The sequence below is a fragment of the Sycon ciliatum genome, chromosome 2 (assembly GCF_964019385.1).
Source record: "Sycon ciliatum chromosome 2, ocSycCili1.1, whole genome shotgun sequence".
In the NCBI taxonomy this organism is placed as follows: domain Eukaryota; kingdom Metazoa; phylum Porifera; class Calcarea; order Leucosolenida; family Sycettidae; genus Sycon; species Sycon ciliatum.
The window spans coordinates 25,094,520-25,122,124 of NC_088644.1; the positions used below are offsets into that span (position 1 = coordinate 25,094,520).

The 27,605-nt window shown below is 46.3% G+C and overlaps 1 protein-coding gene and 1 long non-coding RNA gene across 2 annotated transcripts in view; both read right to left on the reverse strand.

The window, feature by feature from the left end:
* Positions 1-17,854, reverse strand: part of LOC135810461 (mucin-2-like) — a 48,503-nt gene extending 30,649 nt beyond the window's left edge. Inside the window, exons 1-11 of the mRNA XM_065323953.1 lie at positions 17,818-17,854; positions 16,594-16,656; positions 15,196-15,321; positions 12,476-12,580; positions 10,543-10,605; positions 8,849-8,974; positions 6,884-6,988; positions 4,949-5,011; positions 3,255-3,380; positions 1,519-1,623; positions 268-330 (exon numbers count right to left, since the gene is read on the reverse strand). Coding sequence (XP_065180025.1) covers positions 268-330; positions 1,519-1,623; positions 3,255-3,380; positions 4,949-5,011; positions 6,884-6,988; positions 8,849-8,974; positions 10,543-10,605; positions 12,476-12,580; positions 15,196-15,321; positions 16,594-16,656; positions 17,818-17,854 — 982 coding nt within the window. The remainder of the gene's footprint in view (positions 1-267; positions 331-1,518; positions 1,624-3,254; positions 3,381-4,948; positions 5,012-6,883; positions 6,989-8,848; positions 8,975-10,542; positions 10,606-12,475; positions 12,581-15,195; positions 15,322-16,593; positions 16,657-17,817) is intronic.
* A 1,737-nt stretch (positions 17,855-19,591) lies between these two features.
* LOC135810812 (uncharacterized) lies at positions 19,592-26,298 on the reverse strand. The gene is made up of 3 exons (XR_010552405.1): positions 25,969-26,298; positions 24,508-24,606; positions 19,592-19,695 (listed from the first exon to the last, which is right to left on the reverse strand). It is a non-coding gene; the product is annotated as an uncharacterized LOC135810812 (long non-coding RNA).
* Between the last annotated feature and the right edge of the window lie 1,307 nt (positions 26,299-27,605).

Consider the following 27,605-nt stretch of genomic DNA (forward strand, 5'->3'; position numbering starts at 1 on the left):
GTGCTTATACTAGTGGCCCTACCATACTCTACTGGTAAACTGCACTGAACTCCTGTACCTTGGTAGGAAGAGTCCATTTTGTGAAAAATTCTACTTGACACGTGAGTTGCATGTGTGTCTCTTTATTAGACCATGGGCTTATAAACGGAGGTGGGCTTATATCCGGATATAGGCCCGTGGGCTTATATGCGCGGAATTACGGTACAGAGTGAAAAGTTCACCATGACATGTTTCACTTGACCCACCCACTCAAAATACGTAACTGACCTGTACTTTCTGGATCTGTCGTTGGCAGTAAAGTAGTAGTTTCAGAACCACCACTACCAGTGTCTAAAAGGAAACAGCCAAAAAAAAGAAGAAAATACATTGTTATCCCATGAATATTCTATAAAACTGTGAGCGGTACCAATCGCCTGTTGAATAATACTGCAAACTCTCCTGCTGCATGTGCTCTAAAGGTGACCATTGCTACCCTCGGTAGCCAGTACTCACACCAATAATTTCAATTAGCATCCCCACACCTCACGACACAGCAACCGTATTTGGATTAAGCTGGGTGTGCCGATTCGAGCACCTGGTATTATGGTTCTGCTTGGAGCCACTAGTTGTCTCGCAGCTGAGCCGGCAAATGACTCCGCTTGGAGCCGCGGAATGACTCCACATGGAGCCGCCGAATGCCTCCGCATGAAGCCGCCGAATGACTCCGCATGGAGCCGCCAAATGACTCTGCATGGAGCCGCCGAATGACTCTGCATGGAGCCGCCGAATGACTCCGCTTGGAGCCGCCAATAACAGGCATGAATTGCAACACGGAAAAAGGCCAACAAAATTAACCATACCATCAACTTCCATATGCTCAAAAATGGCTAAGAACTTGTGTAAGGTACAAACCTGTTGCTGTTGCAGCAGTAGTAGCGGCTTGCGCCATTGTAGGTGATGTGGTTTTCACTGTTGTTGCCAGTAAAGTAGTAGTGTCAGAATCACCAGTACCAGTAACTAAGGAAAATAGCCAAAAAGAAGAAGAAAATACATTGTTATCCAATGAATATTCTATAAAACTGTGAACGGTACCAATCGGCTGTTGAATAATACTACAAACTCTCCTCCTCCATGTGCTCTAAAGGTGACCATTGCTACCCTCGGTAGCCAGTACTCACACCAATAATTTCAATTAGCATCCCTCCACCTCACAGCAGAGCAACCGAGTTTGGATTAAGCTGGGAGTGCCGATTCGAGCAACTGGTATGATCGCTAGTTGGCTCGCAGCTCAGCCGGCAAATGACTCCACTTGGAGCTGCCGAATGACTCCACATGGAGCCGCCGAATGACTCCGCATGGAGCCGCCTAATCATTCAGCATGGAGCCGCCAAATGACTCTGCAGGGAGCCGCCGAATGACTCCACTTGGAGCCGCCAATGACAGGCATGAATTGCAACACGGAAAAAGGCCAACAAAATCAACTTTACCATCAACTTCCATATGCTCAAAAATGGCTAAAAACTTGTGTAAGGTACTAACCTGTTGCTGTTGCAGCAGTAGTAGCGGCTTGCGCCATTGTAGGTGATGTCTTCTCCATTGTTGTTGCCAGTAAAGTAGTAGTGTCAGAATCACCACCACCAGTAACTAAGGAAAATAGTCAAAAAGAAGAAGAAGAAAATACATTACTATCAACTACTGCTTTATAACCTTTCCAAATACAGGTCAGACCTCGCTATAACGTAATCTCTGGGGTTTGGCAATGTTTGTTTATGTTATAGTCAGTGAGTTGGGGACACCAGTTTTCAACATGTATGTCAAAATGACGCTCTTTGCTTACTGATCACAACTGTTGCGCTAATGTAGTAATGATCCACTCTGGTCAACTCAGGCAGTGTGTTGCACTAGGGTCTCCACTGCATTGCGATGAAAACACTACTTTGCGAAGTACACATTATGTACCCAGTCCACACGACTGTAGTGTTGGAAGAACGCATGAATTCCAGTAGACGCGTGGAATGCAAGCAAGGATATGCAGTCGTGAGCAGAAATTTCAAGAAAAGAAAGTGGTTTGGGCCGGAAAGACAATGCACTGTACGTCTTATTGTATTATATTGAGGTCTCTGGGCACTTGGGACCAAGTAAACACTGCGAAACAGTGTGTTGTAGCGAAAATTATGCTATAGCGGATTATGTTATAGCGAGGACATTTTTGTACAGAAGTGATGCGGTTTCGGCAGGGAAATTTGCATTTCGTACTTTGTAGTGAGGTTTGTGTTATAGCGATGGTCATTATAGCGAGGCCTACCCTGTATATACAAGCATGAATTACAACACGAAAAATGGCCAACAAAATCCAACCGCACCAGCAACTTCCACATTTTTCAAAAATGGCTAAGAACTTGTGAAAAGTACCAACCTGTTGCTGTTGTTGTTGCAGCAGTAGTAGTGACTTGTGCCACTGTAGGTGATGTGCTCTTTGCTTCTACAGAACATAGATCGTCAGGAGATGTTTCAGTTTCCATGTCGCCAAGAGGCAGCAAGCCCAAAGAAAGAGCAGCAAATGCAAAGACAGAGACTCATAGCCAGCATAACATTGAAGATGGGCACCTGGCAAAGTTTTTCCATAGCCGGACAAATCTGTACCCAATACGGGGCAGCCCAACATATGAAGAACAGTATGAGAATGCAGTCCTACTGCCCATTTTATTCAACTCTGCCACTGAACCAGCACAACCGTTCAGTCCAGTACTACAGCTATCAGGCAATGTTACATGCAAAGGGAAAAAGAGATGTGCTGAGAAGTCGACACACCCATCCCACAGTGGGATTGTCAAAATTGAAAAGGCAAAGGGGGCGGGGGGAGCGGGGAGAGGGAATTGAACGACAAGGTGCTATGTAAACTTTTCTGGTACTTTGAGTACTTTGAAATCAATATTAGATTTATCGGAACAAACCCAAGCACGTGTTCAATCCCTAAAAGGGAGTCAAATATAAGCAGTCAATATAGCCTTAAGGCTAAGGAGTAAAATATGCAGGAATTTTGGACTCCTTTTAGGTACATGTATAGCAAGAATTAATGGGAGTCAATACTAAGAGAGTGATGATGTACATTGTGGTACAGGAAACCTTAAAAGAAACCTACAACCAAGAACACATTCCAATACTTAGCAACTACTTCAAGTATCAAAAGGATCGTGAATAGGTAAAGCTAAAGAACGCTTAGGCATCTGAGTAAAGCCAACTTGAAACATGATTGTACTTTTCAGGAAACTGACCTGCACTTGTTGCCAATGGCGCTGTTGGCGTGGTATTTGTTGGTAGCATGCTTCGCGACAGGGTAGTGCTTGATACCATGGTTGTTGCTGATGATGCTGTTTCTCCAGTACTTGCATTTCCAGTAGCTGAGACAACAGCCCAAAGCAAATACAATGCAATATACAACGTTAAGACAATTTCAATGTTTTCAAATACTACAAGCATGAAATGCAATTAGGTTAACAGCCGACACAATCACACTTTATAAGTACCCTTTTTCCGTGTTTCACACATTGGCTAAAATATTTCACAGTTCGCTTTAGACCCAGTTAGACTGAATTTTCCGCATGCGTAGCAACGACTACAACCTCAATGCCCAAGGTGCAGATATCAGCTACTAAAGCACTGGGAGGTGAGTACAAAGATCAAACCCACTACCAAAGTGGTCAAAGACTGAAATCTTATTTGTTGCATCATTCTTTCCCATGAAATACTTCGATTTACATGAACCAAATCAACTGTGGGTTTGCAGCAAAGCTGACAAAATCTCTTCCCACTTCATTGACATTGGGTAAGAATGTTACTAAACTGTCATGGCAACAGGGACACGTTTCATTGTGGGTGACGTCTCAACTGCGTACCGTAATTCCGCGCATACAAGCATAAGCCCATGGGCTTATATGTGAATTAGCACCATATCCCTCGCACACTCATACTCAGCCCAAGGCAACAAGGAATTGTTTTGGAGATAGTGTGCTGCTTCGAGTAACTGGTCTTGTAATGCAAAAGCTCGAAGAGCTGGAAAGCAATGCCAGGCCACTGGCAGCAACTGGCTCGCGAGGAGCCGCAATAAACCCACATTGTGCCACAATGGGGTTGCAAGGCAAAGCCAATGCAATTGGCAACAACTGGCTCGTGAAGAGCCGCAACTAGCGAAGCAAGTGACCAGTTAGGAGCGATAGAGCTAAATGTTCCCTAGTACCATTAGCAAGACGATAAGATGGGAGGGATGGAGGGTGAAAATCTGATGCTGGCACAAGCTAAAAGTCACCACTCATTAGACTAGTCTTTGAAGTGAAGCCAACAGCAAGAAAGAAAGAGAAAGTTCCAAGGAAGCAGTTGTACGACGTCAGGCTAAGCGCGCCCGAATCCATGCGCTGGCAGTGTGAGTGCAGTGAGCAAAGTTCAAAGGAAGCAGTTGTGTGACGTCAGGCTAAGCGTGCCCAAATCTATGCGCTGGCAGTGTGAGTGCAGTGCGCAATGCACTGATGCAGCGGTGCGCAGCAGATGCAAACATGGCAGTGTGATCGGTGGATGCTAACACACACTAACTACATTACTGCGACAATAATGCAGTTTGGGGATAAATTATCCAGTAAAACATGTTCGTTTTTCAGCCCATGGGCCAATATTCGAATTTTGAAGGTTTACGAAAAAGTACAAGTCCGTGCTCATACTAGTGGCCCTACCATACTCTACTGGTAAACCGCACTGAACTCCTGTACCATGGTAGGAAGAGTCCATTTTGTGAAAAATTCTACTTGACACATGAGTTGCATTTGTGTCTCTTTATTAGCCCATGGGCTTATTAACGGAGGTGGGCTTATATCCGGATATAGGCCAGTGGGCTTATTTGCGCGGAATTACGGTACACAGTGAAAAGTTCATCATGGCATGTTCCACTTGACCCACCCACTTAAAATACGTAACTGACCTGTGCTTTCTGGATCCGTCGTTGGCAGTAAAGTAGTAGTTTCAGAACCACCACTACCAGTGTCTAAAAGGAAACAGCCAAAAAAAAAAAGGAAATACATTGTTTATCCCATGAATATTCTATAAAACTGTGAGCGGTACCAATCGGCTGTTGAATAATACTACAAACTCTCCTCCTCCATGTGCTCTAAAGGTGACCATTGCTACCCTCGGTAGCCAGTACTCACACCAATAATTTCAATTAGCATCCCCACACCTCACGACAGAGCAAACGTGTTTGGATTAAGCTGGGTGTGCCGATTCAAGCACCTGGTATTATGGTTCTGCTTGGAGCTACTAGTTGTCTCGCAGCTGAGCCGGCAAATGACTCCGCTTGGATCCGCGGAATGACTCCACATGGAGCCGCCGAATGCCTCCGCATGAAGCCGCCGAATGACTCCACATGGAGCCGCCAAATGGCTCCGCATGGAGCCGCTGAATGACTCCGCATGGAGCCGCCAAATGACTCTGCATGGAGCCGCCGAATGACTCCCCTTGGAGCCGCCAATGACAGGCATGAATTGCAACACGGAAAAAGGCCAACAAAATTAACCATATCGTCCACTTCCATATGCTCAAAAATGGCTAAGAACTTGTGCAAGGTACAAACCTGTTGCTGTTGCAGCAGTAGTAGCGGCTTGCGCCATTGTAGGTGATGTGGTCTTCACTGTTGTTGCCAGTAAAGTAGTAGTGTCAGAATGACCAGTACCAGTAACTAAGGAAAAACAGCCAAAAAGAAGAAGAAAATACATTGTTATCCAATGAATATTCTATAAAACTGTGAACGGTACCAATCGCCTGTTGAATAATACTATAAACTCTCCTCCTCCATGTGCTCTAAAGGTGACCATTGCTACCCTCGGTAGCCAGTACTCACACCAATAATTTCAATTAACATCCCCACACCTCACGACAGAGCAACCGTGTTTGGATTAAGCTGGGTGTGCCGATTCGAGCACCTGGTATTATGGTTCTGCTTGGAGCCACTAGTTGTCTCGCAGCTGAGCCGGCAAATGACTCCACTTGGAGACGCGGAATGACTCCACATGGAGCCGCCGAATGACTCCGCATGGAGCCGCTGAATGACTCCGCATGGAGCCGCCAAATGACTCTGCATGGAGCCGCCGAATGACTCCCCTTGGAGCCGCCAATGACAGGCATGAATTGCAACATGGAAAAAGGCCAACAAAATTAACCATATCATCAACTTCCATATGCTCAAAATGGCTAAGAACTTGTGTAAGGTACAAACCTGTTGCTGTTGCAGCAGTAGTAGTGGCTTGCGCCATTGTAGGTGATGTGGTCTTCACTGTTGTTGCCAGTAAAGTAGTAGTGTCAGAATCACCAGTACCAGTAACTAAGGAAAATAGCCAAAGAAGAAAATACATTGTTATCCAATGAATATTCTATAAAACTGTGAACGGTACCAATCGCCTGTTGAATAATACTATAAACTCTCCTCCTCCATGTGCTCTAAAGGTGACCATTGCTACCCTCGGTAGCCAGTACTCACACCAATAATTTCAATTAGCATCCCCCCACCTCACAGCAGAGCAACCGAGTTTGGATTAAGCTGGGAGTGCCGATTCGAGCAACTGGTATGATCGCTGGTTGGCTCGCAGCTCAGCCGGCAAATGACTCCACTTGGAGCTGCCGAATGACTCGACACGGAGCCGCCGAAAGACTCCGCATGGACCTGCTGAATGACTCTGCATGGAGCCGCCTAATTATTCAGCATGGAGCCGCCAAATGACTCTGCAGGGAGCCGCTGAATGACTCCGCTTGGAGCCGCCAATGACAGGCATGAATTGCAACACGGAAAAAGGCCAACAAAATCAACCATACCATCAACTTCAATATGCTCAAAAATGGCTAAAAACTTGTGTAAGGTACTAACCTGTTGCTGTTGCAGCAGTAGTAGCGGCTTGCGCCATTGTAGGTGATGTCTTCTCCATTGTTGTTGCCAGTAAAGTAGTAGTGTCAGAATCACCACCACCAGTAACTAAGGAAAATAGTCAAAAAGAAGAAGAAGAAAATACATTACTATCAACTGCCTTATAACAGGGCTGCCACTTGCTACGAATTTTCGGAAATCGTCCGATTATTGATCGCCTGTCGGCCAAACCGACCGATTTTGTTTCCAAAAGGGGACAATCGATTATTTTATTTTGAGCACTTTGTAGTCCAGTTGGTCATTCGGCGCTTCCAGGTCGCGTTTGGCCGGTCATTGTAGAGTAGACGGTTCGATACCGGAACGCTTTGACAGCCAAATTTGTGTAGACCCAAACCGATCATAAGCGTTGATTTTTCACTCGAAATATGTTTGTGGAAGGAAACTGGCATGTTGAAGTTTGCTCTGGGGCCAGAGTCAATCGAACTGAGCCACTCCTTTGTGTTGACCCATTGCCTCTAAGTTGCCCAATTTTTCGCTTCAAAAAAGTTCAAATCAGAGGTGGCTCCAAACCGGACACGTTTTAGAGTGCACGTCAAATTCACTCTGGGTCTGAAATTAGGTTATTGCTATCGCTCCACGACGGCCAGTACAGAGTAACAATAAGCCTTGTGTGTGCTTCCATTAGTTTTGATTGGTATGCGGTGCTTTATTGGCGAGAGGCGAGCCGCTGTTTACCTTCGACAAGAAGTTGATTTTTCGGAAGTCGTAAAACTCAAGTCGCAGTGCAAAGCAACACGTCAAAAACTCACCTGCTTGGTATGGCGCTTCTGGTCATCGCAGAGCCATGAAATTTTGGCTCGGAGTATTATCACATTGTATTTTCACTGTGACATATGTTTTCTAATCAAAATACCAAGGGAGAAAGTGAATATTGAGTCCGTTCCGGTTTGCAACCTGTGTCCTATTTGAAACTGTCGCCTCTACATGTACATGCACATGTAGCTGTAAAATGCAGACGTGCTTGCATGTGTGTGGCCAGTTAAAAATGTGTTCTGGATCCCCAACAGCAAGCCATTATCCTAAAACATTTCGCCGGGGACACCCCCGGACCACCGTCAGATTTTTCTCCCTCCAAGTGTGGCAGCCCTGTTATAACCTTTCCAAATACAGGTCAGACCCCGCTATACCGTAATCTCTGGGGTGTGGCAATGTTTGTTTATGTTATAGTTAGTGAGCTGGGGACACCAGTATGCAACATGTATGTCAAAATGACGCTCTTTGCCTACTGATCACAACTGTTGCGCTAATGTAGTAATGATCCACTCTGGTCAACTACCCAATACGGGGCAGCCCAACATATGAAGAACAGTATGAGAATGCAGTCCTACTGCCCATTTTATTCAACTCTGCCACTGAACCAGCACAACCGTTCAGTCCAGTACTACAGCTATCAGGCAATGTTACATGCAAAGGGAAAAAGAGATGTGCTGAGAAGTCGACACACCCATCCCACAGTGGGATTGTCAAAATTGAAAAGGCAAAGGTGGCGGGGGGAGCGGGGAGAGGGAATTGAACGACAAGGTGCTATGTAAACTTTTCTGGTACTTTGAGTACTTTGAAATCAATATTAGATTTATCGGAACAAACCCAAGCACGTGTTCAATCCCTAAAAGGGAGTCAAATATAAGCAGTCAATATAGCCTTAAGGCTAAGGAGTAAAATATGCAGGAATTTTGGACTGCTTTTAGGTACATGTATAGCAAGAATTAATGGGAGTCAATACTAAGAGAGTGATGATGTACATTGTGGTACAGGAAACCTTAAAAGAAACCTACAACCAAGAACACATTCCAATACTTAGCAACTACTTCAAGTATCAAAAGGATCGTGAATAGGTAAAGCTAAAGAACGCTTAGGCATCTGAGTAAAGCCAACTTGAAACATGATTGTACTTTTCAGGAAACTGACCTGCACTTGTTGCCAATGGCGCTGTTGGCGTGGTATTTGTTGGTAGCATGCTTCGCGACAGGGTAGTGCTTGATACCATGGTTGTTGCTGATGATGCTGTTTCTCCAGTACTTGCATTTCCAGTAGCTGAGATAACAGCCCAAAGCAAATACAATGCAATATACAACGTTAAGACAATTTCAATGTTTTCAAATACTACAAGCATGAAATGCAATTAGGTTAACAGCCGACACAATCACACTTTATAAGTACCCTTTTTCCGTGTTTCACACATTGGCTAAAATATTTCACAGTTCGCTTTAGACCCAGTTAGACTGAATTTTCCGCATGCGTAGCAACGACTACAACCTCAATGCCCAAGGTGCAGATATCAGCTACTAAAGCACTGGGAGGTGAGTACAAAGATCAAACCCACTACCAAAGTGGTCAAAGACTGAAATCTTATTTGTTGCATCATTCTTTCCCATGAAATACTTCGATTTACATGAACCAAATCAACTGTGGGTTTGCAGCAAAGCTGACAAAATCTCTTCCCACTTCATTGACATTGGGTAAGAATGTTACTAAACTGTCATGGCAACAGGGACACGTTTCATTGTGGGTGACGTCTCAACTGCGTACCGTAATTCCGCGCATACAAGCATAAGCCCATGGGCTTATATGTGAATTAGCACCATATCCCTCGCACACTCATACTCAGCCCAAGGCAACAAGGAATTGTTTTGGAGATAGTGTGCTGCTTCGAGTAACTGGTCTTGTAATGCAAAAGCTCGAAGAGCTGGAAAGCAATGCCAGGCCACTGGCAGCAACTGGCTCGCGAGGAGCCGCAATAAACCCACATTGTGCCACAATGGGGTTGCAAGGCAAAGCCAATGCAATTGGCAACAACTGGCTCGTGAAGAGCCGCAACTAGCGAAGCAAGTGACCAGTTAGGAGCGATAGAGCTAAATGTTCCCTAGTACCATTAGCAAGATGATAAGATGGGAGGGATGGAGGGTGAAAATCTGATGCTGGCACAAGCTAAAAGTCACCACTCATTAGACTAGTCTTTGAAGTGAAGCCAACAGCAAGAAAGAAAGAGAAAGTTCCAAGGAAGCAGTTGTACGACGTCAGGCTAAGCGCGCCCGAATCCATGCGCTGGCAGTGTGAGTGCAGTGAGCAAAGTTCAAAGGAAGCAGTTGTGTGACGTCAGGCTAAGCGTGCCCAAATCTATGCGCTGGCAGTGTGAGTGCAGTGCGCAATGCACTGATGCAGCGGTGCGCAGCAGATGCAAACATGGCAGTGTGATCGGTGGATGCTAACACACACTAACTACATTACTGCGACAATAATGCAGTTTGGGGATAAATTATCCAGTAAAACATGTTCGTTTTTCAGCCCATGGGCCAATATTCGAATTTTGAAGGTTTACGAAAAAGTACAAGTCCGTGCTCATACTAGTGGCCCTACCATACTCTACTGGTAAACCGCACTGAACTCCTGTACCATGGTAGGAAGAGTCCATTTTGTGAAAAATTCTACTTGACACATGAGTTGCATTTGTGTCTCTTTATTAGCCCATGGGCTTATTAACGGAGGTGGGCTTATATCCGGATATAGGCCAGTGGGCTTATTTGCGCGGAATTACGGTACACAGTGAAAAGTTCATCATGGCATGTTCCACTTGACCCACCCACTTAAAATACGTAACTGACCTGTGCTTTCTGGATCCGTCGTTGGCAGTAAAGTAGTAGTTTCAGAACCACCACTACCAGTGTCTAAAAGGAAACAGCCAAAAAAAAGAAGGAAATACATTGTTTATCCCATGAATATTCTATAAAACTGTGAGCGGTACCAATCGGCTGTTGAATAATACTACAAACTCTCCTCCTCCATGTGCTCTAAAGGTGACCATTGCTACCCTCGGTAGCCAGTACTCACACCAATAATTTCAATTAGCATCCCCACACCTCACGACAGAGCAAACGTGTTTGGATTAAGCTGGGTGTGCCGATTCAAGCACCTGGTATTATGGTTCTGCTTGGAGCTACTAGTTGTCTCGCAGCTGAGCCGGCAAATGACTCCGCTTGGAGCCGCGGAATGACTCCACATGGAGCCGCCGAATGCCTCCGCATGAAGCCGCCGAATGACTCCACATGGAGCCGCCAAATGGCTCCGCATGGAGCCGCTGAATGACTCCGCATGGAGCCGCCAAATGACTCTGCATGGAGCCGCCGAATGACTCCCCTTGGAGCCGCCAATGACAGGCATGAATTGCAACACGGAAAAAGGCCAACAAAATTAACCATATCGTCCACTTCCATATGCTCAAAAATGGCTAAGAACTTGTGCAAGGTACAAACCTGTTGCTGTTGCAGCAGTAGTAGCGGCTTGCGCCATTGTAGGTGATGTGGTCTTCACTGTTGTTGCCAGTAAAGTAGTAGTGTCAGAATGACCAGTACCAGTAACTAAGGAAAAACAGCCAAAAAGAAGAAGAAATACATTGTTATCCAATGAATATTCTATAAAACTGTGAACGGTACCAATCGCCTGTTGAATAATACTATAAACTCTCCTCCTCCATGTGCTCTAAAGGTGACCATTGCTACCCTCGGTAGCCAGTACTCACACCAATAATTTCAATTAACATCCCCACACCTCACGACAGAGCAACCGTGTTTGGATTAAGCTGGGTGTGCCGATTCGAGCACCTGGTATTATGGTTCTGCTTGGAGCCACTAGTTGTCTCGCAGCTGAGCCGGCAAATGACTCCACTTGGAGACGCGGAATGACTCCACATGGAGCCGCCGAATGACTCCGCATGGAGCCGCTGAATGACTCCGCATGGAGCCGCCAAATGACTCTGCATGGAGCCGCCGAATGACTCCCCTTGGAGCCGCCAATGACAGGCATGAATTGCAACATGGAAAAAGGCCAACAAAATTAACCATATCATCAACTTCCATATGCTCAAAATGGCTAAGAACTTGTGTAAGGTACAAACCTGTTGCTGTTGCAGCAGTAGTAGTGGCTTGCGCCATTGTAGGTGATGTGGTCTTCACTGTTGTTGCCAGTAAAGTAGTAGTGTCAGAATCACCAGTACCAGTAACTGAGAAAATAGCCAAAGAAGAAAATACATTGTTATCCAATGAATATTCTATAAAACTGTGAACGGTACCAATCGCCTGTTGAATAATACTATAAACTCTCCTCCTCCATGTGCTCTAAAGGTGACCATTGCTACCCTCGGTAGCCAGTACTCACACCAATAATTTCAATTAGCATCCCCCCACCTCACAGCAGAGCAACCGAGTTTGGATTAAGCTGGGAGTGCCGATTCGAGCAACTGGTATGATCGCTGGTTGGCTCGCAGCTCAGCCGGCAAATGACTCCACTTGGAGCTGCCGAATGACTCGACACGGAGCCGCCGAAAGACTCCGCATGGACCTGCTGAATGACTCTGCATGGAGCCGCCTAATTATTCAGCATGGAGCCGCCAAATGACTCTGCAGGGAGCCGCTGAATGACTCCGCTTGGAGCCGCCAATGACAGGCATGAATTGCAACACGGAAAAAGGCCAACAAAATCAACCATACCATCAACTTCAATATGCTCAAAAATGGCTAAAAACTTGTGTAAGGTACTAACCTGTTGCTGTTGCAGCAGTAGTAGCGGCTTGCGCCATTGTAGGTGATGTCTTCTCCATTGTTGTTGCCAGTAAAGTAGTAGTGTCAGAATCACCACCACCAGTAACTAAGGAAAATAGTCAAAAAGAAGAAGAAGAAAATACATTACTATCAACTGCCTTATAACAGGGCTGCCACTTGCTACGAATTTTCGGAAATCGTCCGATTATTGATCGCCTGTCGGCCAAACCGACCGATTTTGTTTCCAAAAGGGGACAATCGATTATTTTATTTTGAGCACTTTGTAGTCCAGTTGGTCATTCGGCGCTTCCAGGTCGCGTTTGGCCGGTCATTGTAGAGTAGACGGTTCGATACCGGAACGCTTTGACAGCCAAATTTGTGTAGACCCAAACCGATCATAAGCGTTGATTTTTCACTCGAAATATGTTTGTGGAAGGAAACTGGCATGTTGAAGTTTGCTCTGGGGCCAGAGTCAATCGAACTGAGCCACTCCTTTGTGTTGACCCATTGCCTCTAAGTTGCCCAATTTTTCGCTTCAAAAAAGTTCAAATCAGAGGTGGCTCCAAACCGGACACGTTTTAGAGTGCACGTCAAATTCACTCTGGGTCTGAAATTAGGTAATTGCTATCGCTCCACGACGGCCAGTACAGAGTAACAATAAGCCTTGTGTGTGCTTCCATTAGTTTTGATTGGTATGCGGTGCTTTATTGGCGAGAGGCGAGCCGCTGTTTACCTTCGACAAGAAGTTGATTTTTCGGAAGTCGTAAAACTCAAGTCGCAGTGCAAAGCAACACGTCAAAAACTCACCTGCTTGGTATGGCGCTTCTGGTCATCGCAGAGCCATGAAATTTTGGCTCGGAGTATTATCACATCGTATTTTCACTGTGACATATGTTTTCTAATCAAAATACCAAGGGAGAAAGTGAATATTGAGTCCGTTCCGGTTTGCAACCTGTGTCCTATTTGAAACTGTCGCCTCTACATGTACATGCACATGTAGCTGTAAAATGCAGACGTGCTTGCATGTGTGTGGCCAGTTAAAAATGTGTTCTGGAGCCCCAACAGCAAGCCATTATCCTAAAACATTTCGCCGGGGACACCCCCGGACCACCGTCAGATTTTTCTCCCTCCAAGTGTGGCAGCCCTGTTATAACCTTTCCAAATACAGGTCAGACCCCGCTATACCGTAATCTCTGGGGTGTGGCAATGTTTGTTTATGTTATAGTTAGTGAGCTGGGGACACCAGTATGCAACATGTATGTCAAAATGACGCTCTTTGCCTACTGATCACAACTGTTGCGCTAATGTAGTAATGATCCACTCTGGTCAACTCAGGAAGTGTGTTGTACTAGGGTCTCCACTGCATTGTGTTGAAAACACTACTTTGCGAAGTACACATTATGTACCCAGTCCACACGACTGTAGTGTTGGAAGAACGCATGAATTCCAGTAGACGCGTTGAATGCAAGCAAGGGTATGCAGTCGTGAGCAGAAATTTCAAGAAAAGAAAGTAGTTCGGGCCGGAAAGACAATGCACTGTACGACTTATTGTATTATATTGAGGTCTCTGGGCCCTTGGGACCAAGTAAACACTGCGAAACAGTGTGTTGTAGCGAAAATTATGCTATAGCGGATTATGTTATAGCGAGGACATTTTTGTACAGAAGTGATGCGGTTTCGGCAGGGACATTTGCATTTCGTACGTTGTAGTGAGGTTTATGTTATAGCGATGGTCATTATAGCGAGGTCTGAACTGTATATACAAGCATGAATTACAACACGAAAAATGTCCAACAAAATCCAACCGCACCAGCAACTTCCACATTTTTCAAAAATGGCTAAGACCTTGTGAAAAGTACCAACCTGTTGCTGTTGCTGTTGCAGCAGTAGTAGTGATTTGTGCCACTGTAGGTGATGTGCTCTTTGCTTCTACAGAACATAGATCGTCAGGAGATGTTTCAGTTTCCATGTCGCCAAGAGGCAGCAAGCCCAAAGAAAGAGCAGCAAATGCAAAGACAGAGACTCATAGCCAGCATAACATTGAAGATGGGCACCTGGCAAAGTTTTTCCATAATTGGACAAATCGTACCCAATACGGGGCAGCCCAACATATGAAGAACAGTATGAGAATGCAGTCCTACTGCCCATTTTATTCAACTCTGCCACTGAACCAGCACAACGGTCCAGTCCTGTACTACAGCTATCAGGCAATGTGACATGCAAAGGGAAAAAGAGATGTGCTGAGAAGTCGACACACCCATCCCACAGTGGGATTGTCAAAATTGAAAAGGCAAAGGGGGCGGGGGGAGCGGGGAGAGGGAATTGAACGACAAGGTGCTATGTAAACTTTTCTGGTACTTTGAGTACTTTGAAATCAATATTAGATTTATCGCGACAAACCCAAGCACGTGTTCAATCCCTAAAAGGAAGTCAAATATAAGCAGTCAATATAGCCCTAAGGCTAAGGAGTAAAATATGCAGGAATTTTGGACTGCTTTTAGGTACATGTATAGCAAGAATCAATGGGAGTCAATACTAAGAGAGTGATAATGTACATTGTGGTACAGGAAACCTTAAAAGAAACCTACAACCAAGAACACATTCCAATACTTAGCAACTACTTCAAGTATCAAAAGGATCGTGAATAGGTAAAGCTAAAGAACGCTTAGACATCTGAGTAAAGCCGACTTGAAACATGATTGTACTTTTCAGGAAACTGACCTGCACTTGTTGCCAATGGCGCTGTTGGCGTGGTGTTTGTTGGTAGCATGCTTCGCGACAGGGTAGCGCTTGATACCATGGTTGTTGCTGATGACGCTGTTTCTCCAGTACTTGCATTTCCAGTAGCTGAGACAACAGCCCAAAGCAAATACAATGCAATACACAACGTTGAGACCTTTTCAATGTTTTCCAAAAATACAAGCATGAAATGCAATTAGGTTAACAGCCGACACAATCACACTTTATAAGTGCCCTTTTTCTGTGTTTCACACATTGGCTAACATATTTCACAGTTCACTTTAGTCCCAGTTAGACTGACTTTTCCGCATGCGTAGCAACGACTACAACCTCAATGCCCAAGGTGCAGATATCAGCTACTAAAGCACTGGGAGGTGAGTGCAAAGATCAAACCCACTACCAAAGTGGTCAAAGACTGAAATCCTATTTGTTGCATCATTCTTTCCCATGAAATACTTCGATTTACATGAACCAAATCAACCCACAACGAATCTCGAACACAGCGCTGTATGCCAAAACCGAGCAGACCCCACTATCCCAAGTCTGCAGGCAACGGAGACTGCTGTGGTTCGGCCATGTAGTGAGGGAAGGCGAAGAATCGTCCTCTTTCCAAGCCCTCCTAATGTCAATCAACACAACAGACATACGACGACCCAGAGGACGACCACGTCTGAGATGGATCGACGTTGTCAAGAAAGACTTACAATGCATTAATCTGTCACTTCTGGATGCTGTGCAATCTGCTTCTGATAGAGCTGCTTGGCTCGAAATTGTTAACAGATGCGTTGACCTCATGCAATGAGTGAAATGCGAACTGTCATTATTATTATTATTATTAAATAAACTGTGGGTTTGCAGCAAAGCTGACAAAATCTCTTCCCACTTCATTGACATTGGGTAAGAATGTTATTAAACTGTCATGGCAACAGGGACACTTTTCATTGTGGGTGACGTCTCAACTGCGTACCGTAATTCCGCGCATACAAGCATAAGCCCATGGGCTTATATGTGAAATAATGCAGTTTGGGGATAAAATATCCAGTAAAACATGTTCGTTTTTCAGCCCATGGGCCAATATTCGAATTTTGAAGGTTTACGAAAAAGTACAAGTCCGTGCTCATACTAGTGGCCCTACCATACTCTACTGGTAAACTGCACTGAACTGCTGTACCATGGTAGGAAGAGTCCATTTTGTGAAAAATTCTACTTGACACGTGAGTTGCATGTGTGTCTCTTTATTAGCCCATGGGCTTATAAACGGAGGTGGGCTTATATCCGGATATAGGCCCGTGGGCTTATATGCGCGGAATTACGGTACAGAGTGAAAAGTTCACCATGACATGTTCCACTTGACCCACCCACTTAAAATACGTAACTGACCTGTACTTTCTGGATCTGTCGTTGGCAGTAAAGTAGTAGTTTCAGAACCACCACTACCAGTGTCTAAAAGGAAACAGCCAAAAAAAAGAAGAAAATACATTGTTATCCCATGAATATTCTATAAAACTGTGAGCGGTACCAATCGGCTGTTGAATAATACTGCAAACTCTCCTGCTGCATGTGCTCTAAAGGTGACCATTGCTACCCTCGGTAGCCAGTACTCACACCAATAATTTCAATTAGCATCCCCACACCTCACGACACAGCAACCGTGTTTGTAAGCTGGGTGTGCCGATTCGAGCACCTGGTATTATGGTTCTGCTTGGAGCCACTAGTTGTCTCGCAGCTGAGCCGGCAAATGACTCCGCTTGGAGCCGCGGAATGACTCCACATGGAGCCGCCGAATGCCTCCGCATGGAGCCGCCAAATGACTCTGCATGGAGCCGCCGAATGACTCTGCATGGAGCCGCCGAATGACTCCGCTTGGAGCCGCCAATGACAGGCATGAATTGCAACACGGAAAAAGGCCAACAAAATTAACCATACCATCAACTTCCATATGCTCAAAAATGGCTAAGAACTTGTGTAAGGTACAAACCTGTTGCTGTTGCAGCAGTAGTAGCGGCTTGCGCCATTGTAGGTGATGTGGTTTTCACTGTTGTTGCCAGTAAAGTAGTAGTGTCAGAATCACCAGTACCAGTAACTAAGGAAAATAGCCAAAAAGAAGAAGAAAATACATTATTATCCAATGAATATTCTATAAAACTGTGAACGGTACCAATCGGCTGTTGAATAATACTACAAACTCTCCTCCTCCATGTGCTCTAAAGGTGACCATTGCTACCCTCGGTAGCCAGTACTCACACCAATAATTTCAATTAGCATCCCCCACCTCACAGCAGAGCAACCGAGTTTGGATTAAGCTGGGAGTGCCGATTCGAGCAACTGGTATGATCGCTAGTTGGCTCGCAGCTCAGCCGGCAAATGACTCCACTTGGAGCTGCCGAATGACTCCACATGGAGCCGCCGAATGACTCCGCATGGAGCCGCCTAATGATTCAGCATGGAGCCCCCAAATGACTCTGCAGGGAGCCGCCGAATGACTCCGCTTGGAGCCGCCAATGACAGGCATGAATTGCAACACGGAAAAAGGCCAACAAAATCAACCATACCATCAACTTCCATATGCTCAAAAATGGCTAAAAACTTGTGTAAGGTACTAACCTGTTGCTGTTGCAGCAGTAGTAGCGGCTTGCGCCATTGTAGGTGATGTCTTCTCCATTGTTGTTGCCAGTAAAGTAGTAGTGTCAGAATCACCACCACCAGTAACTAAGGAAAATAGTCAAAAAGAAGAAGAAGAAAATACATTACTATCAACTACTGCTTTATAACCTTTCCAAATACAGGTCAGACCTCGCTATAACGTAATCTCTGGGGTTTGGCAATGTTTGTTTATGTTATAGTCAGTGAGTTGGGCACACCAGTTTTCAACATGTATGTCAAAATGACGCCCTTTGCTTACTGATCACAACTGTTGCGCTAATGTAGTAATGATCCACTCTGGTCAACTCAGGCAGTGTGTTGCACTAGGGTCTCCACTGCATTGCGATGAAAACACTACTTTGCGAAGTACACATTATGTACCCAGTCCACACGACTGTAGTGTTGGAAGAACGCATGAATTCCAGTAGACGCGTTGAATGCAAGCAAGGATATGCAGTCGTGAGCAGAAATTTCAAGAAAAGAAAGTGGTTTGGGCCGGAAAGACAATGCACTGTACGTCTTATTGTATTATATTGAGGTCTCTGGGCCCTTGGGACCAAGTAAACACTGCGAAACAGTGTGTTGTAGCGAAAATTATGCTATAGCGGATTATGTTATAGCGAGGACATTTTTGTACAGAAGTGATGCGGTTTCGGCAGGGACATTTGCATTTCGTACTTTGTAGTGAGGTTTGTGTTATAGCGATGGTCATTATAGCGAGGCCTGCCCTGTATATACAAGCATGAATTACAACACGAAAAATGGCCAACAAAATCCAACCGCACCAGCAACTTCCACATTTTTCAAAAATGGCTAAGAACTTGAGAAAAGTACCAACCTGTTGCTGTTGTTGTTGCAGCAGTAGTAGTGACTTGTGCCACTGTTGGTGATGTGCTCTTTCCTTCTACAGAACATAGATCGTCAGGAGATGTTTCAGTTTCCATGTCGCCAAGAGGCAGCAAGCCCAAAGAAAGAGCAGCAAATGCAAAGACAGAGACTCATAGCCAGCATAACATTGAAGATGGGCACCTGGCAAAGTTTTTCCATAGCCGGACAAATCTGTACCCAATACGGGGCAGCCCAACATATGAAGAACAGTATGAGAATGCAGTCCTACTGCCCATTTTCCTCAACTCTGCCACTGAACCAGCACAACCGTTCAGTCCAGTACTACAGCTATCAGGCAATGTTACATGCAAAGGGAAAAAGAGATGTGCTGAGAAGTCGACACACCCATCCCACAGTGGGATTGTCAAAATTGAAAAGGCAAAGGGGGCGGGGGGGGAGGGGGGGGGGGGGAGCGGGGAGAGGGAATTGAACGACAAGGTGCTATGTAAACTTTTCTGGTACTTTGAGTACTTTGAAATCAATATTAGATTTATCGGAAAAAACCCAAGCACGTGTTCAATCCCTAAAAGGGAGTCAAATATAAGCAGTCAATATAGCCTTAAGGCTAAGGAGTAAAATATGCAGGAATTTTGGACTGCTTTTAGGTACATGTATAGCAAGAATCAATGGGAGTCAATACTAAGAGAGTGATAATGTACACTGTGGTACAGGAAACCTTAAAAGAAAGCTACAAACAAGAACGCATTCCAATACTTAGCAACTACTTCAAGTATCAAAAGGATCGTGAATAGGTAAAGCTAAAGAATGCTTAGACATCTGAGTAAAGCCGACTTGAAACATGATTGTACTTTTCAGGAAACTGACCTGCACTTGTTGCCAATGGCGCTGTTGGCGTGGTATTTGTTGGTAGTATGCTTGGCGACAGGGTAGTGCTCGACACCATGGTTGTTGCTGATGAAGCTGTTTCTCCAGTACTTGCATTTCCAGTAGCTGAGACAACAGCCCAAAGCAAATATGCAATACATAACGTTGAGATGTTTTCAATGTTTTCCAAAAATACAAGCATGAGGATGCCATGTGAAAAGCTGTTTTAAAAGAAACTTGTGTGCAAGATGACTTCCCCAAACCACGCTGGCCGTGGGGAGAATGGGTCGCCCCATGGCAGTGACTCCAAGTCTACAGACAGTGACGCTGCGCCCAAGGAACGTACGACGAGAAAAGCTGAAAGCCTGGCAGAAAGTTTGTGTGCCATGGATGACGAACCGGTTCTGGCAGTACTCAGCCCACCTGGAGCTGACAAGGCCCCGTGCATGCTGCTGGAAACCGGCGACAGTACCCCAGGTGGCAACAGGCTGTCTGAGTTCGCCAGGATGCTAGGAGACTTCAAGCGAGATCTGTGTGACGATCTTCGCCGCGTTCCCGAAGACATTGTAGGACCGCTGAAAGACCGTATGTGCAGTGGGGGTGCGGCACGATGAGCAACGAGCTGAAATCAGCAGACTATCCGCTGAGAACCGCAAACTAAGGGTGCTTGTTGACAACTGTACTGAACCTGTCAGTAATGTAGGGGGAAGTAGCAAAATCCGCCAATAGTAAGATCACAAAGAAGCTTGCCACCATCAACAGTAGCCAGGCTGGCGCCACCGCCAACCCGCCATTTACGGCAGCTCCGGCCTTAAGTGACCTACACAGCAAGGTGCGTGACCTGATCGAGGAGGCTAATGAGACGAGGTTGCGATCCAGCAGCGTAATGCTGCGTGGCCTGGAAGAGCTACCATCTGAAGATCTTGCGACTCTGGTACCAACACTGGTACCTGATTTAGCCGCCGAGGGCATGAAGTTCGCATCGCGTATCGGAAGGCGCGGATCAAATAACGCAAGCACCTCCACTGCCCACCAATAAAGCCCCGGTTAGTACGCGTAGCCCTGAATGAGCGAGGCAAGGCAACCTTGACGAGGCACTGCCGCGACGCCACCTACAAAGGGGCTAATGTTTACATACAGCTTGATCTCACACGGCCCGGACAAGCACAGTTTGATCCAACCGACTAGGCTCACACAACTTAGTTTTGGGCCGTATACATTGCAGGAAAATACATGATACTGGTGAAGACAAGAGAGGAAGAAAACTATCCGTCCATCACGGAAGGAACAACAACTAACCAGAAAAGAGTGTGAATATCTCTAGCAGTCTTGCATACAATGTGTGTAACCCTAGTACTGTCAATGTCGGGTCCCGTAATGAGGTGACGGACCACGTGCCCCGCAGTACGGACGACAAGGTGCTGCGCGAGGAATATGTGGAGCCTGCGTTGTTCCTCACCCCCCACCTCTCTCGGGCGAGCCAGCCCAAAGCGAGTCCGGGTGTCAGAGGACAGCGGCCAGCTAGTGCTCTCCCCGTCCCTGCCATCCCGCCGCAAGCTGGAGAGCCTACCCATTTGGCTGGAGGCGTGGTCAGTGTATTGTGCACTGATTTGTGACACCCAACCCGCAAAGGCGGTGTCGCTGATCACGTATCAGCTGTGCATCATACAAGCGCCGAAACGCTATCGGTGGTTGTCGGTGTGCCAATACGACGAAGAGTTCCGTCGGAAACTCGCCCACAGCCCTAGCATACAGTGGGATGTGGTTGACCAGGACCTTTACACCCGCTTCTTCACAGGCCAGGCGCTCGTTCTCTGCCCGCTCTGCAAACGTCTCGGCCACGCTGCCAACACTTGCACCTCCCGGGATCAGCGCAAGCCCGGCACGACCCAGCCAGCGTGCGAGCTGTACAAGGGCCGATGTAATTTCGTAACTGCAAATATCGCCACGTCTGCAGCTCCCACGTCGTCACCCGGTGCGGGCGCGCGCCGGCCAGTGAGGCCCCGGCTAGTCTGTATCCTGTCTTATCCACGCACACTCCTGTTGTTTCTAATGCATTCGTGTCTGATTCGCACACACATACACACCCTGCCTTACCCACGCACACCCCTCACACTCCAATTGTTCTGGAGGCATTAGAAATTGAATTGCTCACACACCCTGATCCTAAGCCGCGTGCGCAGCGTGTGGCCTGGCAAAATTTTAGGGACAATCGTGGATGTGGCGTCTAATTTGGAGACGTGTTTTGCTGAGCTGTCTTTGTGCGAAGGAGCGTTCTTTGCAGTTGCAGTTTCTGTGTCAAGTAGTAGGAATCCACTTCAGGGCAGCCCGAGTGTGTGGACTCTCCGAGAATCTCCAACTCTCAATATCAGTGTGGAACGTCGGGAGAGTTGCTGTCACCTGAGGATGGTCCCGGTTGTCTTGTAGAAGCCAAGGTGATTCTCCGGAACCTGCACCTGCAGCGCGACCTGAAGCCGGCACTCTTCTTCCGCAACTGGTTGACGATGTTGGCGTTTTGTTAACGTTTGATAATCCGGACACAGGGAGAAGTGCAAGGACAGTGGCTGCAGGGCTCATTCCTGAAGTTGCCAGTTTCCGCTGAGTTCGGGAGACGTTTGAGCAACTTCAGAACCATTTCCGACCACCTAGGAAGCTTACCAGTTCATGTATACGGTATGGCTTCTTGGGGATGAAAGTACGTGGCCAGTGCATAACGTTCAGTTGCTACTGGCTGGAAATCTACGCCTGGCTGGCCGTTTCCAAGTGTGTGAATGCTGGATTTGGTTTCAAATGTACATTGTTTGGAGGGGAGAGCAACACGTTTGGCCATCAACTGGGTCAGCTGGTTTCTAGTCGCCAGCACCTAAACCACAGCACATCATTCCCCCAAACATTGTGTGAACACCATGGCTCGCACCACTCTTAACCAGTATACCAGTATCACGTATGTGTTGCTGAATACATAACATAACCCAGGGTTCTAGCCAAAGCCCCCCCCCTTGCTCATTTGTCGATTTTTGTGTCTTTTCACGCCATTCAACGAAAAATACAGTCTCTAGTCACTACTAGAGGGTTCAGGGCTACGGCTAACTAGTCACACAAGAGCAATCAAAGGGACCACGGACCTAAGCCAGGACCCAATATACGGCGAGTAAAGAAAGTACAAATCAACACAAACAAGACCGGGTGCTCACCTGAGTAGGCACGCCAAGGTGGGGCTTGGCCGGTCGTAGTACGTCATTTGCAGGGCCGCGAAAAGAAGCGACAAAACACCGACTGATACTGTACTGAGACAAACTCATCTCAATCCGCTCATAACAGACTTGATCATGCATAATCCGATCCGCATTCTCGATGTATGTTGGCATATCCATAACTACGAGGGATTTTGCTTTGTCGAACTGCTTGATGATGATTTCGCCTGCCTTCGTTCTTTCCTGTAACGATGCAATCGCGGCCTTTTCATCTTCTGTCAGATTGTGGACATGTGGAGGGCGATAGGTCTTATACAATGCTATAATAAATATCTTGCTTTAGCCTTGCTAACCCTGCCTCCTCTACCACGAACAAATCGTCTGTCTGGTATTGACGCTTACCCTTGTAGGCAAGTGGACGAATCTTAGAGTCTTTTAACAGATCTTTTGGGCTAGCTCCTGTGTTGATAAATTGAAGTGGACCCATTAACCACCGCAACCCGAAAATCATTGATTTATACAGCGGAAGGCGAAGCATTTAGTCAAGCGCTCGGGATTCCCGGTCAATGTCGTGTCTGAACACACTCTCAACCTCAAAGATGCCCTCGTGAAATCAGCGCTGAATCCAAAGAAGTGCAGCGTGACACAAGAAGGAGTGAGGCGCCGAGAACAGCGGAGACGAGGAAGACCGCTCAACCCCTGCATCTCATGCTCCTCTGGTTTGCCGAGCTGCATACGTGATTATCCCCGGCATTACCTATACGATGAAGTGTGCACTGTGTCGGAAGCGGTATGTTGGTGAAACCTTCAGGGTCGCAAGAGATCGTTTTGAGGAACACCACTACGAGGCACGTCACAGGATGCTCAACAAACCATGTGGTAAACACATGGCTACGGATCACCAGCAGCATGGAACCATCAAGAGCACAGATGTAATTTCATTGACGCTCAAATACTGGCTGTGGAGACACGGATGGCCCGGAGAAAGATAAAAGAGTCCATCGAGATTCAGGAGCGTCGTCCAGAGATCAATATCTCTTTCGGATGGCCATTGAAGGCGCTAGCACCTTCACAGTGGAACTGCTGAATCTTGCTGTGTCTGTACAGGGTTGTACACACAATGATTTTTGTGGTGACTGGCCCGTAACGTCATAATTTTTCGACATCACAAATAAAGAATTTTTCATCCAGCGCTTGCGCCGGGTGTTAATATCAACTGAATAGAGCGGTTGTCAGCTGACAAACCCCCCTTTTCTAAAATAATAATAATAATAAATGCAATGAGGCTAACAGCCGACACAATCACACCTTATTAGTACCCTTTTTCCATAATACACACCTTGGCTAAAATATTTCATAGTTCACTTTAGACCCAGTTAGACTGAACTTTTCGAACTTTTCGCATGCGTAGCAACGCCACCAACCTCATTACCCAAGGTGCAGATTCAGCTACGAAAGCGCTGGGAGGTGAGTACAGAGATCAAAGTGGTCAATGACTGAAATCTTATTTGTTGCATCATTCTTTTCCATGAAGCGCTAAGAGTTACCAAATCAACTGTAGGTCGCAGCACAGCTGAAAATATCCTCCTGCTTCATTGACGTTGGCTAAGAATATTACTAAACTGTCACGGCAGCAGTGACGCTTTTCATTGTGGGTGATGTTTCAACTGCACATACATGTATAGTGTAAAGTTCATCATGGCATGTTCCACTTGACCTACCCACTTAATAACACGTAACTGACCTGTGCTTTCTGGCTCTGTCATTGGCGACGTGCTATTCACTGTTGGTGACATTGTTGTTGGCAGTAAAGTAGTATTTTCAGAACCACCACTGCCGGTATCTAAGGAAACAGCCAAAAAGAATAATAAATACACACAATATTATCATGGATAACGGTAAGAACAAAAGTGTTACCAGTTATGGCTAACTGTCCAACAATGTAACCAGATCATTATACAGTCAGCTAGTGCGACAACATGGCACAAAACTGACAAGTAGTACAGTCAGACCTCGCTTAACTTCACACATCCGTTTCCACAAAAGTATCCGGATAGCGGGCGAGGGAACCAGATAACTGAACACACATACTGTATATGCATGTGGCATATCAAAAGGAGTGACATCGTACATACATGCAGATAAGTCCTATGCAGCACAACTAGCGTGCACCATATATAAAACAAGCGAGAAAAATAACAAGTACATGCAACTGAGTACTCTCCGCATGCATCCAGCAGGTCAAGGACCTCATTTGCTAGTACAACTCCCTGATTCTAGCTTCTGCAAACCACATGCAACCGGATACGACGAAGCTTTTTGTACACATTTCAACCAGTTTGTACACAAAATCATGCACCGGTATGCGGATCGCGAGGTCCGGTTATGTTGTATGCGTAACATATGCTGCACATCGGTAACCAGCGATTTTCTTCCGGTTGGCGAGGGATTCGGATAAAAGAGGACCGGATACGCGAGGTGTGACTGTACTGAGACATTAGAGAGGTTAAAAGATGCACGTTATTTCTGACGTGCCGCGAAAGTCCAGCTTGCGTTATTTGGCTCGCGCGTCGAAAAACAACATGAGTGACCTGCAGCTCACGTCGAAATTTGGAGTTTTATGCCAAATTTGACGTGAAATTGGGCGTCACGTCGGAAATAACGTGCATCTTAACCTCTCTATTGATTCAACGACCTGACACCTAGCTCCTTACACATCCACGAGGTGCAGACCAACAACCCTCCAACTTGGAAGGCTCTGGTTAGGAAAGTTACAAAGAGGGGAAGGAAAGCGCAGCGAATATGAGCATGAGCTATGTCCCACGGCAACAGAGAATGCCGAACGTTACTGGATGGGACATTTCCTTCCCCTCTTTCCCCTCCTTTCTACTACAGTCAGTATTGGCTAGCAAGAATACATGTTGAGCTCACTCAGTCTTGTTCGAAGTATAATAATGGTGAATACCGCCAGTCAGCCGACGCTCACATGCTACTCCTTGCATCATGTCCTCCGCGACAGCGTCGTGACTTCAGAGCTGTGAGGTCGGCTAGACTAATTTCCGGTGTATAGTGCGAACACACACGCGATATTGTCACCCCACACATAACATTGACCAGTAAACAGGTAAAGGTTACCGAAAGACCCCCATACGCACAGCATCTACTATACCCAGAAACCTGTACACGATCTTGCACACTTCCTCACCTTGTGCGTTGGCTGGTCTCCAGGTCTGAAGTGATACAAGCGAAAAGAGGAGAAGGATATGGACGACGCAAAGAGCGCCAGCGCTCGATTTGGTCATGATGATTCACTTGGGAGACGGAATTCCTTCGAAACTTGGACGAAAGTGTAGCAATATAGAAGCTGCCGCCCCTCTTCCCGGTCTTCTTTTTTGACAACCCGGGACTGTCACTCAGCGTTGTCTTCAGATCATACTAAGACGGTGAAAGAGTGTTAACTCTTCTGCGTCAGTGATCAATAACGAAGGAAACCAAGAGGTGGAAGTGGTGAAACGGCAAAAGACGGATTGTGAGGTCTCGAGGAGAAGAGCAGCATGTACAGTACCAATAATGGCAATACAACTGTTGACACCAGACTGATCATCACGACTGCCAAGAACTAGAAGGCATCCGAGGGGATACCGCGGACAACCAACGCGTGCAACGGGACCACTCAATGTATCATTGAGTCCTTATCAATGACACAGTTACTTATTAGTAGGATAGGCTAGATGTCCATTTTTGTAAGGGAAGGCTTTTTTGGAGAGGCGCTAGGCTTTCTTTCTAATATAAGAGGAAGTCATACCCAAACCAGGGGGTTGCCTCGCACGTTGTTATTTTTCGACTAGTCCAGTCCAGTCCAGATCCAGTCCGAAAGGTCATAGTCCGATTATTAGTCGCTCATGCGCGAATCTACTCGCCTTCTGTACTTCACCTCCAAGCGTGGACCACAAGCCCGGGCCGTAAAGTATGTATGATTCTTACATGACACGTGATCGTTGCCCGGGCCATGGCCATGCCGGCCAATAGGCGGTCTTCCCGCCGCGGGCATAATCAGGCCATCGGGACCATTTGACGTCACCATGGTCACTTCGGAAATTTCAGGACCGTTTGACGTCATTTCGGGAATAATTCGACCTTTCGACCTTTCGACCTTCCCTAATATGTTGCTTCGTGCTGTAAGAAATCAAATCAAGCACGCGTGCACGCTCTATCAGTCTATGCTCTAGCTAGCTCTGTCTGCCATGATGGCTGAATCTTGCCGGCCCTTACCTGCAGCCCTCGGGCCTACGGCCATTGAGGCCGTTGGGCTGTAGGCTCGAGCAAGATGTATGTAATCAAGCACGCTCAGGAGGTCATGATGGCTGAATCTTGGCCGAGCCTGCAGCCCAAGGGCCGTAGGCCCGAGGGCTGCAGGCAAGGGCAAGATTCAGCCATCATGACAGACTAGACAGAGCGCTAGAGCGTGCTTGATTTGATTTCTTACATCGCGAAGCAACATATTGGGGAAGGTCAAAGGTCGAAAGGTCGAAAGGTCGAAAAATTATTCCCGAAATGACGTCAAACGGTCCGAACATTAGGGATGTCCAGATTCTGTTTTCAATTTTTTTGCATTTTGGGGTAAATCTACTCCACTTTTGCATTTTCGAATTTTGCCTGTTTCTGCATGGTTTCGACCCAGAAAAGGGCGGTTTTCCTGGGGTTTTTTCGCTCTACGTCACAAAGTGAGAAACTTCGCAAGAACTTTCGCAACTTTGGCCGCGAAACTTGCAGGGAACGCGAAATGAAAATGTGCAGAACACAAAGTTCATGCGAAAACTTTCGCTCTACGTCACGAAGTGA